This window comes from Microtus ochrogaster, linkage group LG4, assembly GCF_000317375.1.
Source record: "Microtus ochrogaster isolate Prairie Vole_2 linkage group LG4, MicOch1.0, whole genome shotgun sequence".
Classification (NCBI taxonomy): Eukaryota; Metazoa; Chordata; class Mammalia; order Rodentia; family Cricetidae; genus Microtus; species Microtus ochrogaster.
Window position 1 is genome coordinate 20,844,262 of NC_022030.1, and position 1,046 is coordinate 20,845,307.

Consider the following 1,046-nt stretch of genomic DNA (forward strand, 5'->3'; position numbering starts at 1 on the left):
AGGATGCTCAGGGGAGTTTTGCTTGTTCTCATACATAAGGGCTGGAAATTAAATTTTTCTGTGTCTTCCCAGAAAGCCAAAGACTCCACTTCAAACCTGTCGCTGATATTTTAGAGATCCACTTACCAAGGACTTCAATGTACTTGACTGTGGTCTTATTGAGGCCAGTGACAGAGTTATAGACGAAGCAGGTATAGGATCCACCGTTATTAGTAGTGATGTTTTGGATAAAGAGCTCTTGGGAGGATGACAGGAGCTCTCCATTGACAAACCAAGAGTACAGTGCGGGTGGGTTAGAGGCTGCTTGACAGGAGAGGCTGAGGTTTGTCCTTAAATGAAAATGAGTATCTGAGGGGGATATAATCGGGACATCTGGACCATCTGGAGCAAACAGAACAAAGGCACATGTGATATCAGCAGAGGGAAGGCAATCCTGGTCTACAGAAGGCCATAGTATCTCTGTGACTTTTATTATAACCTCAGCTGAGCAGGCCCCACCCAGAGCTGGGGTGCAGATTAGTAGAAGAATGTTCATGCAGCAGGCACACGCCCTGGTCCATCTAGAGCACAGCACATAAACATCCCCACTGCACACTCACGTGTGCACTGAGCCTGAGACTGGGCTGTCCCGATCTCCATCACCCTGAGCCTCTCTAGGTAGGAGAAGTCCCTCAAGTCCATTCCAGCTCCGTGCTGAGCCTGGCTGCATGTACTTGTGCTGGGACAGGAAGCCCTGGTCAGCCTAGGGATCTGTGTGATGGGTCTATGTCACCAACCCAAGGGGACAGAGTGTCCTAGCTCTAACTGTCTGTACTTAGGCAGCTGTAAAAAGGATAAAACAGATAATACTCACAAGTAATATTCAGAGTGAATGGGTCACTTCGGGAGGTGCTCACTGGGTTCCGGGTTTCACACTCATAATCTCCTGTGTCATTCCTCACAACACTGAGTAAAGTGAGAGTCCTGTTGTCCTCAGACAGCTTCAGCCTGTCACCTTCTGAGAGGCTTTGGCCATTTCTGCTCCACAGGTAGCTTGTATTCTCAGT

General features: G+C 48.5%; 1 protein-coding gene across 1 annotated transcript in view; it reads right to left on the bottom strand.

The window, feature by feature from the left end:
• Positions 1-1,046, bottom strand: part of LOC101984976 (carcinoembryonic antigen-related cell adhesion molecule 1-like) — a 121,523-nt gene that overhangs the window by 2,519 nt on the left and 117,958 nt on the right. The window contains exons 3-4 of the mRNA XM_005361167.2: positions 854-1,040; positions 127-381 (exon numbers count right to left, since the gene is read on the bottom strand). Of these exons, the coding sequence (XP_005361224.2) occupies positions 127-381; positions 854-1,040 (442 nt within the window). The remainder of the gene's footprint in view (positions 1-126; positions 382-853; positions 1,041-1,046) is intronic.